Source organism: Helianthus annuus, chromosome 4 (genome assembly GCF_002127325.2).
Source record: "Helianthus annuus cultivar XRQ/B chromosome 4, HanXRQr2.0-SUNRISE, whole genome shotgun sequence".
NCBI classification, from domain to species: Eukaryota; Viridiplantae; Streptophyta; class Magnoliopsida; order Asterales; family Asteraceae; genus Helianthus; species Helianthus annuus.
Window position 1 is genome coordinate 78,521,901 of NC_035436.2, and position 14,523 is coordinate 78,536,423.

Sequence of the window (14,523 nt, forward strand, 5' to 3'; positions counted from 1 at the left end):
TTTTATGGACATGTCCATATAAGCGGACCTGACGAATAAGCGGACCTCCTATGTCCGTATAAGCGGACCTGACACAAAAGAGGATCTCCTATGTCCGTATAAGCGGACCTGACACAAAAGAGGATCTCCTATGTCCGTATAAGCGGACCTCCTCTCTACAACACATATTCTCTGTAGTTTTCTCGTAAAACGCGCCCTAAACTATACATTACAATGAAAGACTCGATCTAGGACGAAATCAACAGATGTAGTGCACCAACAATTTTGATCAAGAATCAACGGATTTGAAGACAAATCATATATGGTACTCTCTAATTCGAGTATTTCATGATTGATTATAGATTTTAGTTAGGGCTAATTTTGCAAGAAATCAAATCCTCGAGATCAAAGCGGCGATTTAGTGAAGAGGTATAATCAATCTTCATCGACAATATTGATTCATGATTCCGATATCCCCATCCTTTACATACGATTTCGTTTTCTTTGATCTGATGTTTCAGATTCAATGGTTTTGTTAGATTCTTTGTTTGTTAGATTATCGTACGTGATTGATGTTATTGTGGTATTGATTCGTGATTTCGTGGTTTTGATTTCATTAGATTCATGTGTTAATTTGGGGGAAAATGAAGTGGTGTGTGTGATTTGATTTGAGTTTTGAGTGAAATCAGAAATGTAATGTGAGTTTTGTTTATGAATTGGTGATTTTATTTATTTTTTTATTTATTTTTGTGATTTGATTAGAGTTTTTGAGTGAAATCTGATATATGAAAGTAACTTTTTAGTCGGTTACGGTTGCATGAATTTGTGGTTAATCATCCACTGTTCGTGAAGTTTGGTAATGTGGTGATGATCACGAAGACGAACCTCGTGACGTACCGTGGACCGACTATGGTGGCGAATATGCTTCACGCGGCGGCGATGTTGTTGAGAGATGGTGGAGATTGGGACTGGTTTATTAATTTGAGTGCTTCTGATTATCCACTGGTCACTCAAGACGGTTAGTTTGTTATTCTGTCATTATTCTGTTTTGAATGTTAGTCATTCAGTTATTCAGTTATGAATGTTTGTTATTCAACAATATTTTTGTGTTTGTTTCAGATCTGATTTATGTGTTCTCTTCGTTACCGAGGGATGTTAATTTTATTGATCATACGAGTAATATTGGATGGAAAGAGTAAGATCTTGTGGTTCAAATTATGAGATATAGATACTTGCTATAGTATTGTAATAAATAATTTAATGTTACATGTGTTATGCAGGTTTCAAAGAGCGAAGCCTGTGATTGTGGATCCTGGGTTGTATATGAGTGAAAAGAGTGATGTGTTTTGGATAACACAGAGGAGGAGTGTGCCAACAGCTTTTAAATTGTTTACAGGTTTTTGTTATGGCATCCTTTTTTTATACAGAGAGTTATTTAGGTTATATCTGTTAGTAATTATAGGATTGCCTTTGAATATTGTGATATGGACATATAGGTAATTAGGTATGGGGTAATGGTATATCAGATTATTCAATTTTGGATGTGAAATCTATTGAAATTGAAAAAATTTTAAATTTTTTTCTAATGTTTATCTATGAGAACTTTATAGGCACTTCAACATGTGCTTTTACTTGATTTAGCTGAGCATTGGCCATTTCTCGTGTTTCAGCTGTTCCTTTTTGTAACTTCCATTCCCAAGCCCGGCATAGGTTGTACCACCAATAACATCACACAAAGAGTTAGCTTTTTAGAGCTCTAGATAAATATTTCCATTCCATGTGTTTTGATTAAACCAAAACGTTTTTTACTTTGGTTTCAATTTTTCACGCCACAAAACCCATGTGATACTATGTTCGAATATGATGGTTTAATTTTAGTTTAATGATATCAACTGTACGATTCGATTTTTTCCTTGTTTTATTCTGAATTTTGGCTTCAAGGATGCGATTAGAAACAGGGGTCCGATACTTTGTTTTGATTTTAATTTCGGTTTGATCATTCTATGGGTCGATAATGATGGGATTTGTATTGTTAAGACGTTTCGGTGACGGCTATAAAGGTTGTGTCACTGTCAATTGATATGCAAATATTTACCACCCAAGTGTCCTTTTTGACGATTAATAAACAAATGTAGAGACATGATGGTTCCATGGATGGTAAAACACACACACTTCATATTGATTCATTTAGTCCTGTCCATTCGTTAGCATGGCGTGACTGTTCCGTGACTGTTCGGTAGCATGTGGTGTCTTTTTAGTTTTTGTAGTATTATTATATATAATATATAATAATTAAGCAAAAGGGTGTGTATGTGTGGTTTTTTAAAAGTCATAACTTTTCATTCTAGAGAGACAACTCAAGTTGCTTTTTGTATGGTTATATAATTTGGGTTTTGGTTTTGGTTTTGATTAGGGTCCTGCTTATCACACTCACTGTGGTTCCAAAAATATATGTTTTGCTTTCGTTTCTGATTTAGACGTTTCTGTTTGCTTCTCAAGTGCAGTTTTGGTTCGCTGTTGAAATTAGATACTATGCTTTATTTATTCTTAAATTTTAATGTTTTTTACATATAACATCTACGTGTTTTTTTACTTAATAACTGAGTTATTAATCATTAAAGTCTTGAGACAGGTTAGAATTTTGCTCAAGGTGTATTTCGGTTAGAGTGTTTGACAATGGGAATGTAATGTAAGTTTTGCTTAACGTTTGTTATATGTTAGATATTTGAACATACAACTTTTATATTCGAAGTATATATAGATCATAGATGTTGATTTTTTTTCATTTTTAGAATGTTCATACCTATATATCATCGACACAATTACACTCGATGTACACCTTACTTGAAAAAGAGTCGAATGAGTACTTTAGAATGAGATCATACAACATTGTTTGTTGATTTCGGGACTACCTGGCTTATAAATAAACTAATTGATTTTTTAATATTAACATGTATTTTATCAGGTTGCAAAGCTAGAGGATTTAATTACAGGTGCCATTTCAAGGTATATTGATGTTTATCTTCTAAAGCAATTTAACCGAACCAAGCTAAACATAAAGAGTTAAAAGATATTATGTTGAGGTACAACTACGTTTTATATCGTACGCTACAACAATTGTCAGTGCAATATTGGTATCGTGACACGAGTAGCTATATGATTGTTTTTATTCTAATATTATAGATAAGTACATAAGATTGTGTTTACGGATCAAACCAGCAAAACAGTCGGGTAAGCCATCATGCCGGTTCAAAGTAGGTTCGGCTAAGATTGGTTTTATGTCAGAATGGGTTGATTAAAAAAGTTTTATTTTTGGTTTGGGTCATAACGGGTCGATTAACAAAGTTTTATTTTTATTTGGATCAAAACGAATCGCTTTGAAAAAGGCATGGCTCTTAGATCTTAGAAGGTGCAAAAGTCTATCTCAATAATGTTCATTAATCACTATCATTGAATAACTTCAATGTTAATTTTAATCTAAATAGTACTTTTACTTTTGGTCACCAAAATGCACGTGTTTAACTCTTTGGTACCCAATTAACTCGGGAATAGTACTTTTAGCCACCAGCTAGAAACCTGTTGTGTATATAAATTGGATGAAGAATGAAGTCCATTGTTGTAAAAAAAAGGTCAAATAGCCATTGTTCTTAAATTAGTCAATTAAATTATAAAATAAAATAAATTGGCTGGTCAAGCAGGTTGGGGAATTGGTCAATGCAGGTTCAGGTTGAAACGGTGTGGGTCGGGTAAACATTTTGAATAAAAACTATGTTAGTACATTATAAATAAAAGGATTTAGGGGGGTGTAACATTAAGAGTAGACTTTGGGCAATATATGTGATGCAACCTGTTCAACTCAAATGAACCGTTTCCTGTTTCACCAGCTTTTTTTGGTTTATTAGGGATAAATTATAACCTACATGGACCCATTTGTTAGTAGTGGGTTGATTTGCCACCTCTATTTTATATGCTTTAATTTACTTAAACACGCACAAAATGGTATGACAAGATTTTTGACAATATAATTGGTTTTATGTTGATGCAAAGGTGCCAGTTAGTTATGCTTTGCTGGAAATTGTGGAAGGAACCGATATGAAACCATCAGACATGAATGGTAAGTTCAGTTCACAAAAAAACCACCCTTCATATAAAATTTGAACCAAAGTATCTCACCTCAATGGATTGGTTTTGGCTCAATCAATGGATCATCTAAAAAACCACCCTTCATATAAAATATCTAGCTGAACATCGAGCCAAAACCATGCAACATGCTAAAAATCGAGCTGTGCAGGAGGAAATTTATTGTTCTTATGTGACTCGTGCTTCTAGCGAAGATAATACGCAAGTTGTTGAACAAATTTTAAAGCTTAACGTGGAAAAGGCTAAGCTTCTTGGCTAAAGTAGGTTTAAAATTTTGTTTATTGGTTGTTCTTTCTATCTAGCCATCAGATGTTGGGCGAGATTAAAGTGACTGCGTTTAACTGGTCAAAAATTGAGTCAAGTAAAGTGCCATCGAATGGGAGAGCTAGAGATATTTCAACTTTTCCTAATGTTTTTGTTCTGATGTACCGGGTGTGGAGTTGTTACAGTATGAGGTTTGGGTGTATGTTTGTTGTTAGTCACTGGCTAGAAACATTATGTGTACAATTTTTGGTGATTGAATAAAATTCTTGGTTGGCCAAAAAAAGCCAGCTTCTTTATTTGATTGGGTTGGGTTGGGTTGCTGGTTGAATTATAATTAGTTAAGTATAGCAACAAAGATGGCTACTTTTAGTAAAGCTCAAGAGTGTTTCCTAAAACTTAAATAGGAAAGATGAACAGCTTCATGTATGTTTATTGTTTTTTATATAGCATATTGCTTTGTATCCGTACCATACGCGTATATATATGTACGTGTAGTATGAGTGGTGCTTTTAATAGGAAGTATATACTAACTTTCAAAAGTTGTACATAAATAAAAGTCAAGGACAATCTCTATCAACGGTTGGATTGTATTTGAAATATCCAGTTTTCTCACATTGTTAGCTTTATGTTACGTTATCAAGAGTTAAAAGCAGAGGCGGTGTGAAGTTGCTTATACTAGACAAAGATGGGAATGTAACGAGTAAAACAACAAATGTAGTCTACAAGGAAGATTTTTCTGGCATTTGAATAGTTTTTTGTTTTTTTCTTCCAATGTATGCGTTTGTACAAAATATTATATTTCAAAGTAAATAATATGGTTTTGGATGAAGTCGCGCATTGCGCGGGCGTTAACCTTGTAATATTATATGCCATATAAGGCAGTGTATAGATGAACACATATATTATTATTATTATATATTTCTTTTACTACTAACAATAATATAGTTAAGCGTCAATTTAATTAATTTAATATATATTAATCAAGTTACGGTGGGGTCTCAAAGGTATCGGGTTACGCGAGTTGCGCCATGATTCAAATGGTTGGGGTCGGTTCACAAATAACCTCAGTTATAAACACATAACATAAACATACAATAAGAACTAAATCAGAAAAGATACCTGATTTTCCAGGGTGTCACAATTTTCATCTATAGTCCATACATTTCTAAAATTACAGTTATAGTCCCCAACTTTTGAAAATTCGTTCTTGGATAGTCCCCAGCGTTGATGGGGTAAGTTTTTGATGTTAAATGGGTGTGAAATCACTAAAATACCCTTACTATTAAAAATAAAATTAACGAAATATTTTTATCTTTTATGATTATAATGAGTCCCTCCTACCCTACCCTACCCTACCAACCACCATCCACACCTTTCACTACCACCAACCATCGTCATCCACCCACCATATCATCAAACCTCTGCTCTTCGTCAACGGATAATAATAATCAGATCGCTAAAACTATTGAACCTGTTGCAGCTCAAACCACCAAAAAAACTCAAACCACCACTAAAACCATACCAACCATCGAAACTACAAATTATTATCTATATAACAATTACTAACTTTGATGAACAGTGTTTTTTTAATTCTTTTTGAATTTTTTCCCTTTTCTCTATTTCTTTTTTAATTTTTATAGTTTTACCTCATAGTATTTAAGCTTTAGGCCAACTCAAATTATGATTTTGTCCCCCCCTTTAAAATTACGATTTTGCCATCAGTTTAAAATTACGTTTTTACCTTCAGTTCAAAATAAAATTATGCTTTTGCCCCAGTTAAAAATTACAATTTTCCCCTCGGTTCAAAATTACGATTTTGCCCCGTTTAGATTTACAATATCGCCATTAGTTTTGTTTTGTTCCTCCCAGCTAAATTACGATTTTCCCTCAATTTAAATTCACATTTTTGTCATCGTCTTTTGTTTGCTTTCCTAGTAAAATTACGATTTTGCCCCTAGTGTATAACTACAGACACAAGATGGGGGAATAGTGCCGGTGTGCTGTCTGGCACTCCCCCATTGGCCTAACCAATTTACGATTTTATCCCCGCTTTAAAATTACGATATTGCCATCAGTTCAAAATTACGTTTTTACCCACAGTTCAAAATAAAATTATACTTTTACCCTAACTAAAAATTACCATTTTGCCCTCGATTCAAAATTACGATTTTGACCCGTTTATATTTACAGTTTTGCTATTAGTTTTGTTTTTTCCCCACCCAGCCAAATTACAATTTTTCCCTCAATCTAAATTTACATTTTTTCCATCGCTTTCCTAGTCAAATTACGATTTTGCCCCAGTGTAAAATTACAGTCATGCCATTGTTTTAGTTTTTTTTTTTTTACAAAACTATAATAGTACTTTGTTTTAATTGTTTGACTCGGTGTAATTTTTATTTGTATCAGGCGGCTGTTTCTTGGCACACATTCAATTATCCTGAAAAATTACAATTTTGCCCCCAGTTTAAAATTATTGTGTTTCTATTGTTTTTGTTTTTCTTAAGCAAAAGTATTATAGTGTTTTAATTTAATTGGTTGACTCAATGTAATTTTTTTTAGATCGTGTTATGAGTAGTATGTACAAGTAACAAAAACACATACGTACATGCTATGAGAGAGAAATATTCGGCTTAGTGCCCCGCAATATAAGTGGGGCAAAATCTAGTTATAATAACATATCACAAGAACATGTTTTCTTTTCACAGTTGAAGTAGAAACAATATGTTAAACATGAACCACCAAGATAAAAAGATTCTCTGATACTAATCAGTTGACAACTGAATAAAAAAGTAAAATTATTACTATATATTTACCACATATACATTTATAAGTTGAGGGAATAGTGTCAGGCGCCTGGCACTTCCCTATTGGACCAACCAATTTTTAATTTAATTTTACTTTCAGTTTAAAATTAAGCTTTCGTCCTTCGTTTAAAATTACGTTTTCGCCCCCAGCTCAAAATAAAACTATAATTTTGCCTCTAGCTCAAAATTACGCTTTTGCCCTCGGGTCAAAAACTCATTTTTAATTTTGTTCCCAGTTTAAAATTACGGTTTCAAAATATTTTTGAAACATATTTTTGATCAAAAATTTTCCCGGAAAATCAAAAACTGAAACATATTTTTGAGAGTAAACTGCCATTTTTGGTCCCTGTGGTTTGGGCACTTTTGCCATTTTAGTCCAAATCTCAAACTTTTTAAATCTGGGTCCCTGTGGTTTCACTTTTGTTGTCATTTTAGTCCAAAAGTTAAATTTTGCCAGATTCCCCAACTTAAACCCTGATTTTTTGTCTTTATCCTCATGGGTATTTTAGTCATTGTAGATTTATTATAACTGATTATTGATTAAAAATAATAACACCAAAATCAATCAACCTTAAGCACATCATCTTCCCCAAATATACCCTAACACCACAAACCCCCACGACCTGTAATGAACACCCCACCACCACCACCACCACCACCACCTCCACCACCACACCTCCACCGACGCACCTCCAGCCCCGCTGCAAAATCACCACCACTGCACCTCCAACCCCGCTGCAAAACCCCCACCACCGTACCTACTCCCCCATTGTAAAACCCCCACCACCGCACATCTTCCCCCGCTGCACAACCCCCACCACGCACCTCCACCACTACAATCAATCACAAACCTACAAAACCCTAAAACTCATCAGCCATCAACCCACCCAAATTCATACCAAACATATACAGATTCACAAAGATTTCAACAAAAAACCAAACCCACAAAGCAACATTACAAAACATTCAACTAAACCCACAATTCTTAACAACAAATCAACAAAACCCATCAAAGAAATCGATCAAAGATTACCTTAGAACACAAATATGTTCTTCTTGAAGGGTGAGACCCAATAAAAGGTTTAATCTTTACAAGGATTTTGTCTCTTAAAGCAATTCTTCCACAACACACAGGTGTGTGAACTTGTAAAAATGATGCTTCCGGGGCTGCCCACCTTCACTGTTCTTGAATCTTGATCATTGTTCACCAACCAAATTTTCAATCTTTAAATACCCTAATTCATTTAGGGTTATCATAGATTCAGTTACAAAACAAAGGTTCAAGAGTAAGAAGATCACAGTGCTGCTTGTATTGATGTGTGATTCGAGATCGGACGGGTCAAATGTGAAGGCAAAGGTGGTGGTTGGTTCGCCGGCCACATATGTGCAGGCGAAGGTGGTGATGGCGGTGGAGGTTTGATGACAGTGGTTGTTGGTGGAGAAAGGTGATGATTGGTGGTGGGGGTGAAGAGAGAATTCGGTGATTGTTTCTCTCTCTAGAAAATGGGTTGAAATGAAGAAGATGGTGATAGAGGACTTGGGTTTTATTATTTTTAATCAATAATCAGTTATAATGAATCTACAATGGACAAAAATGCCCCTGAACAAAAAGACAAAATAGGCAGGTTGCAACAGTAAAAAAAGGGGGGTTTTGAATTTTAGACTAAAATGGCAACAAAAGTGAAACCACAAGGACCCAGATTTAAAAAGTTTGAGATTTGGACTAAAATGGCAAAAGTGCCCAAACCACAGGGACCAAAATGGCAGTTTACTCTATTTTTTATTTTAGGGGGAGTAAAAAATTTAGAAATTTTGAAAATTTGAAAAATCCAAAGCATGATAAAATAAAAAATCCAAAAACATCGAAAAATCAAAAATGAGTTTTGTTGTGAATAAAAGGAAATGAGAGTACATCAGTAGACAATCACAGTATGCTAAAGAATTGGAAAGTTAAAATGTGATAAACGGTCTCACTGATGATATGCCAGTAGGTTTTTACACGCTTAGTAGATAGTTTTCGAGATATAAACCTAAATATAAGATACTTACTTATCTTGTGGGGAACATCTCTCGGATATATAGGTAACCCCTGAAATCTTGTTTGAAGGGCTTTCTATTTTTGATATACTAGGTCTTTGTGCGTGATGATATCTGGGGTATTATACCGCGACTTCTGATTTTGCGGAAGCAATAGCCTAGTCCTCGTATAATACTCTGCACTGCTTTAGTCATAAAGCCCACCCTCAGCATAAAAAATGATGAAACATTGAAATATGCTAATCGTGTGTTGTTGAAGAAAAGATCCTCAAACGGGACACACCTAAAGTCGAGCCATCATCTCTTTGCCTGAACGGAAGTTCTAACCTGAGCTCTCATGGCCTCGCATAACCCATTTACAGATATCATCAGTGTACATTCACCTGTAAGACTGAATATAGGAGTCTGGATACGGGAGTATATTCTGAGGTTGGACACGCGAATAAGTTAAGTCCATTAAAGCACTAATCTCGTATCTCGAATCAATTGAACTGTGTGTGAAAATTTAAGTGGATCAGTATACTGATAATCTAAGTGAATCGTTTAGATCTTAAAGTGTTTAAAGTTCAACAGTACTAGTGATTTATCAAAAACTGATATGATCCTCTTACACAAACTCACAAAAAAATGTCTCTATATAGTTTATTTCCCAAAATCCAAAAAGATTTTCAGTGTGTTTTAGCATAAATTTTTGAGAAATCAAAAAGATTTTATTTCATCTTATTTTCGACAACTGATGTTGAAAATCTGATTTTCAAAATTTCAAGTGCTAAACATGATGAACGACAGTGGGTTGGGAGAGTGTGTTTGAAATGAAAAATGAAGATAAAGTTTGAGATAATTTGTTGTTTTTACTGTTAATCAAGGTCATTAATTTGAACTTGATATAACTATTGTTGATGTTGAATAATATCTACAAGTGGTATCAGAGCTCAGGAGGAAGAGTTCTTACCATTTCAGCTAATTTTCGCCGATAAATCTGATTTCTACTCATTTCTACCAACTTCTCTACACTTTTTCATCAAATTTACTGAGTTTTTACGGTTAAAATGATTTGAATTTCACATATAACACGTAAAACACTGTTTTGAACAATCGGTGAACAAATTTGACCGTATATTCAAACTAAAAACTGATCAAACTTGACAACATGATGAATTTTTGGACTTAGAAGTTTCAAACGGAGTGAATTTCTGTCCAAATCGCGTGAAAAACCTTCCAGGTCGTGTGAAAGTGGTCCAAGTCGTGTGAAATTGTTCCAGGTCATTTGAAATTGACTCCAGGTCGCACGAAGTTGACTCTAGGTCACACGAACTGAATCCAGGTCGCACGAATTGAATCCAGGTCGCACGAGTTGATTCCAGGTCGCACGAATTGACTCTAGGTCGCACGAGTTGATTCCAGGTCGCACGAATTGACTCCAGGTCACACAGGTTGTCTTCCAGGTCCTGTGGTTTGAGGTTTCCAGCTCGTTCCAAACCCTCAGATCGTTTGAAAATTCTGTTATTGTAAAACTCTCGATACCAAAACATGGACAACGAATTTTATAATGCATTTGCTACTGCCCCGGGTACTCCTGTTACTGTTGCTCAGAATGTAAACATGGAGAATGAAACGGGAATGTTGCAGAAACCCCTAAAGCTGATGAGCATTAAAGAATATTACAGTTGGCAAGAACGGTTCGAGAATTGGGTTCAAGCAAATCATCTAATGTCTTGGGTTTGTATTGAAACTAAGTACGTTCGACCACGTTCTGATATGGGAGTTATAAAGATTATTTCTGAATTTTCGGATAAAGAAAGAGACATGTACAAGGCAGAAAAAATGATGATCAGTTTACTACAACAAGCTGTGAAAGAAGACATTTTCATATTACTTCAACATGATGGTAGTGCACGTATGATTTGGGAAGCACTTCGCACAAAATTCGAAGGAAGTACGAAGATGATCAAGAATAAAAATTCATTATTAAAGAAAGAATTTGAATTGTTTTCAAGTTTTCCGGGTGAAACTACAAAGACTCTTATTGAGAGATATTGTCATTTAGTATGTTCAATGACTCGGTTTGATATCAACAAAGATCGAGAGGAATGGGTTGACAAATTAGCCGATGCTTTACCTCAAAATGAATGGGGTACATATCTTATGATTTTGAAGAATACCGGAGAGTATGATAGATTGTCAATTGCTCAATTCATTGAAAAACTTGAAGGACAAGATCTTGAACAACAAAAGATCGCTAGAATGAACAATTCAAGTGGTCAAAAAGATATCAAGATGTATTTCAAAGGTAATGTTCAAAATGTTGAAGCTAGTCCAAAGATCCAGACCGCTTTCAGCGCTGAAAACTCATCCGGATCACTCAATCAAAGTTCAATCAACAATAATGGATTTTCTTCATATCCGAGTGTTAATCCTAATGTTTCAACTTCAAATTATCAGTCTCAAAGCTCAAACAATGGTAATGGTCATGTGCTACAATGCAACATCGCGTTGCATCTTCAGAACGGTAAGAATTTCTCTGAAGAAGTCGCTAAAGGTCATATGGCATTACTAGTTACCGTGTTAGAATCATATGAGAGTTTGGTTGTGGGAAGAATCGGAAATCCTATGTTAACAAAAGAGGATGACGATCAGATTGATGCTGAGGAAATGGAGTTAATGGATATTAACTGGTGTTTAGCGAGCGTTGTCACACCCCGACCACGTAGAACATACAAAACGTGGCGGAAATGTCGGGGAGTGTTGTAACAGAATTAATTGTTTCAAATCCATGGCAATTGAAGTTCCGTTTTATTGATCAAACATGAAAGTTTACATTGTCTTAAACAAGAACCAAAGAATACATAACATAAATTAACTAGTTCTTGTCTCGTTTTAAGTCACTAAGGCACAGGTCCACCTAAGTATGTCTTGATAAGTCCTATGCATCATCTCCTGAAAACACATGTGAAAATAGGTACGTCAGCATAAAAATGCCTGTGAGATACATTGGTTTTGTGAAAACGGGATTCATGACTTATGTTTGAGAAAATGTTTAGTCATGAACCTTGTAATTTGCTTTGTCTTGTAAATCATTTGAAAAACGATAAGATCAGATGATATGTATAAATAAGAGAACACTGTATGGTTAAACGGATAACCATGTAAAATGAGTTTGTAAAACAATGTCTCATGAAAAGTGTGTTATTTGTATAAAATGTCATATGTCTCAAATTGAAATGATTCAAATAACGCTACGATATGTGATACCATACAAACACTTATATATAGGAAGTACCAGCGGCGTATCCACCGTGCTTGTATCATATTACACACGCCTAGTTACTTAATCACTTACTCAAACCATCTACCATGTAAGATTGTTCTTGTATAACTCAATTGTTTATTGTGTAAACCATGTCAAATGTCTATGTTCAATGTAAACCACCAAATGTGTATGTCGATGTCAACGTGTTTATGTTCAATGTAAATCATGTAATGTGTATCCCAAAATGTATCATGTATGGTAAGCGAAATGTATCAACTTAAACCATATGTAAAATGCACAAAACAAGTCGTTGAAGTAAAACGTGGTTTAGATCAACGTTATGTTCTGTGGAAAAATGCATGCTCTACTGATATTAACATTTATGCGGTATTGTAAACTATGCATACATCCAAGCCTTGAGACTGTGGCGATAAACCCTCAAACAAATTAAAGGTTTATCTAAGTTATGTATATCGAATTCGGTCATTCCTTCCAATCCTATCAAACCCAGGATTTCAGAAACGGGAGTTGTCAATTCCTATGGTACCACTACCTACTAACGAATGGCGTAGCTAATGTTAATGAATGTATTGTCCCATGTTAAACAAACCAAATGTCATAACAAAATGAAGGCATGTGATGTAAACAATTGTACTAAGTATGCTAAGTAAACATACGAAGCAGAAATGTTTATGTAAATCAATGTGCCCATATGCTGAGTAAACATATGCAGCAGAAATGTTCATGTAAATCAATGTGTCCATATGCTGAGTAAACATATGCAACAGAAATGTTCATGTAAATCAATGTGTCCATATGCTGAGTAAACATATGCAACAGAAATGTTCATGTAAATCAATGTGCCCATATGCTGAGTAAACATATGCAGCAGAAATGTTCATGTAAATCAATGCACTAAGTACGCACACAATGGGCATACATAGCATAAAATGTAATGAAATCGTGTACTATAATGTACTAACAACATAGCAGGCATATGATGTGAAAACATGGAAAGCATGAATGTAATAGATAGGCACATGTGTTTCACCCCAAAACAGTTTGGAAAACAGTAAAAGAGGGGTTCAATGTACTCACATTGACTCCTCGAAAACATGTAAAAGATGGGGTTCAATGTACTCACCTGAGATTGCTTTGTAGTTCTTGTATAATAACCAGATAATGCTAAAGATCACGGGATATCAAACGGCACCTAATAGGTAGCTATGTTAACATACCGGACCAAATCGGAAGGATCGGATAGTATGCGGGTTCGTAAACCAAACGAGTATGGAGACTCGTGTAATATGGTTTAACAAAGCCTACATACTAAAATGAAACCTAACCTAAGTGCTTGCGACCCATCACGACCCGTTTAGGTAGCTTATGCTACCCTAACGCGTCGTTCGCGTAGAACGCGTTCGGAACGCCTAACATTGCGACCACAAGGTATAACCTCGGAAGGTTATAGCTATGGTCACCTAATGTGTTTGGTCAGATCCTAATGATCGACCAAATGGGTCGGGCTCGAAAGTGTAAGCGATGGTTTAGATCGCTTACCTTACGACCCTATATAAGCACTAAACTAAAAGTGACGAGCTAAGCATGTTAGAACATGCTTAACTAAGTTTAGAAAACAGGTTTGGCATCAAAACAAACGGCTTTGATGCTCACGAGTAGTTTGGTTACAAAATATGCAAGAATGCACATTTTGGCCGAAACTACGACTCGTCACTGAGCCTAGATAACGTGGTGATCAGTAGGTATAGTCACTACGGACTATAACCATCGTGATCACGCTCACGTTATGAAGTTCCATGAACTTCGTGTTGACCATAGGCTGGTCAATGCAGAAAGTCAACAAAACGTTGACTTTCCGACTCGAAAAGCGAATAAAAGAACGAAAGAAGACTTACGGAGGGTCCCCGAATGCTAATCTAGATCAAAATAGCTCAGGTATGAAACAAAGGTTCCAACTTAGAGCTTAGATCAGATTCTTGTGGGTTTTTGGAACAAAGGGGGGGTATTTATAGGAAAAGCATAACCGTT

At 35.2% G+C, this 14,523-nt stretch overlaps 1 protein-coding gene across 2 annotated transcripts; it reads left to right on the forward strand.

Annotated features, from left to right (window-relative positions):
* The first annotated feature begins 310 nt into the window (after nucleotides 1–310).
* Nucleotides 311–3,024, forward strand: LOC110870805 (beta-glucuronosyltransferase GlcAT14A). Of its 2 annotated transcripts, none has more exons than XM_022119940.2 (4): nucleotides 311–408; nucleotides 783–997; nucleotides 1,099–1,174; nucleotides 1,260–1,490. In XM_022119940.2, the coding sequence occupies exons 2-4, from the start codon at nucleotides 847–849 to the stop codon at nucleotides 1,477–1,479; spliced, it is 447 nt and encodes a 148-aa protein (XP_021975632.1). In that variant the 5' UTR covers nucleotides 311–408; nucleotides 783–846; the 3' UTR covers nucleotides 1,480–1,490. The 2 variants fall into 2 exon arrangements, with proteins under 2 accessions (XP_021975632.1, XP_035844854.1); XM_035988961.1 differs by lacking the exon at nucleotides 311–408 and adding an exon at nucleotides 2,945–3,024 and having other exon boundaries at nucleotides 465–997; nucleotides 1,260–1,375.
* The last annotated feature ends 11,499 nt before the right edge of the window (nucleotides 3,025–14,523 follow it).

Coding starts and splice junctions, on each gene's coding strand:
- LOC110870805 (XM_022119940.2), top strand. CDS start 847: ATGATCACGAAGACGAACCTCGTGACGTACCGTGGACCGACTATGGTG. Junction 998..1,098: donor TCCACTGGTCACTCAAGACG/GTTAGTTTGTTA, acceptor TGTTTGTTTCAG/ATCTGATTTATGTGTTCTCT. Junction 1,175..1,259: donor AGTAATATTGGATGGAAAGA/GTAAGATCTTGT, acceptor TGTGTTATGCAG/GTTTCAAAGAGCGAAGCCTG.